This window comes from Saprolegnia diclina (genome assembly GCF_000281045.1).
Source record: "Saprolegnia diclina VS20 unplaced genomic scaffold supercont1.319, whole genome shotgun sequence".
In the NCBI taxonomy this organism is placed as follows: domain Eukaryota; phylum Oomycota; class Saprolegniomycetes; order Saprolegniales; family Saprolegniaceae; genus Saprolegnia; species Saprolegnia diclina.
The window spans coordinates 670-2,086 of record NW_008246386.1 but is presented as its reverse complement, the minus strand read 5'-3'; the positions used below and the strand labels follow the sequence as shown (position 1 = coordinate 2,086).

The 1,417-nt window shown below is 58.8% G+C and overlaps 1 protein-coding gene across 1 annotated transcript; it reads right to left on the bottom strand.

Annotated features, from left to right (window-relative positions):
* Positions 1-476: 476 nt before the first annotated feature.
* On the bottom strand, positions 477-1,168 carry SDRG_17387 (hypothetical protein). Its single transcript, XM_008623629.1, has one exon. The coding sequence runs from the start codon at positions 1,141-1,143 to the stop codon at positions 559-561; it is 585 nt and encodes a 194-aa protein (XP_008621851.1). The 5' UTR covers positions 1,144-1,168; the 3' UTR covers positions 477-558.
* Positions 1,169-1,417: the final 249 nt, after the last annotated feature.

Genomic DNA, 1,417 nt, shown 5'->3' with positions numbered 1-1,417 from the left:
ATAGGTAATACCTCTGAGATGGCGTTTCCGGCAGCGCCAAAAGCGCCACACCCGATTGACGAACGAGGCAGCGACTGCTTCCTCTCGCTGTTGCCACATCCCATACCGGTACATTTTGGCCAAGAACATATAGCGTCACAGCAGCACACTTCTGTCCCAAAACGGTGCGGTTCACCTTCCGGTGAGGTCCTGCTTGCCAAGCGGGTTTGCTGTGGGTGGATCGAGAGCTGGGGTGCCATCACGCACTGTGGTACTGCGTCGGCTTCGTACAGTGTACCCGCCTCAGTGGCGATGACGCACGTGTCGCAGGATCCAAGATTGCTTCTGTGGCGTCGGCAGAGATTCTTCGCCCATGCACCTGGATGGGTGTCTTGACCCAGCGAGATTCCTTGGGATCTGCAGCTATCCACAGCTCACACAGCATGCCTCACGCAATTTAATATCAAGAGAGAGCCATTCCTCTTGACTGAAGCTGAGAACTTTTGTTGTACGCCACGTTGCTAAGTTGTTAATTAAGGGTTCCTATCATAGTATCTATCCAAGGCTAAGACGATCGCTTTACAGCTGAATCGCCATGCCAACGTTGTCCGACTGCAGGAGCAAGTCAAAGTACGAGTCGAGCGCGGCGTCGTCGAGGATCTCGTTCTCGTAGTCGTCGGCTAACAGCAGCGCGAGCGGGTCGAGTTCTACGGCTGTCGAGCTGCTGCTCACGACGCTGCTCGTTTCGTCCGTGTCGTCCTGCGACGACGACGTTGACTGCACGCGGTGGCGCCAGCAGTAGCCGCCCGTCCGCGCGTGGGTTTCGCAGCCTTGCATGCGGCAGCGGCGGCCGCCACCGTGGCGAATGCACTTGCCGCCGGTGTGGCGCACGTTGGGGCAGCCCGGCGACGTGCAGAGCTTGCGGTTGGGCTTGGGGCCGTGGCGGCAGCAGTACGAGCCGACGCGCGCGCTGGACGAGCAGCCGGGCGACGAGCAAGGCTTGCGGCCTCCGTGGCCGACGCAGAGCATGCGCGCGTACACCTGGTTGCGGCAGCCCGCAAAGGAGCAGACGTTGCGGTTCTTGTGGAAGAAGCACTTGGTCGAGTGCGGGAGGCTCGCGACATCGCAGCCCTCAAAGATGCACTGGGACTCGTTGCTTGTCATTTTGGTGGTCGGGGACGGCAAAGAGCAAATTCAAAAGTGAGCCAACCGAGAAAAGTTGGGCACCATCTGAGTTTCGATGCATGTACGTAGGCCATAGTAAACGGCGTGACGCAGCCAGTATATGCACACGCCGTGCCATTCATTGGCGCCCACCGGCTGTGACTTCGTGATTAGAGAAAACCAGCTGCAACGACATCCGTATTGTAGATCTCGGCAGCACCAATGACTTGGTTTTTGGGTCCCCCGCGCACCAGATGGCGCGGGGGGCCTATAA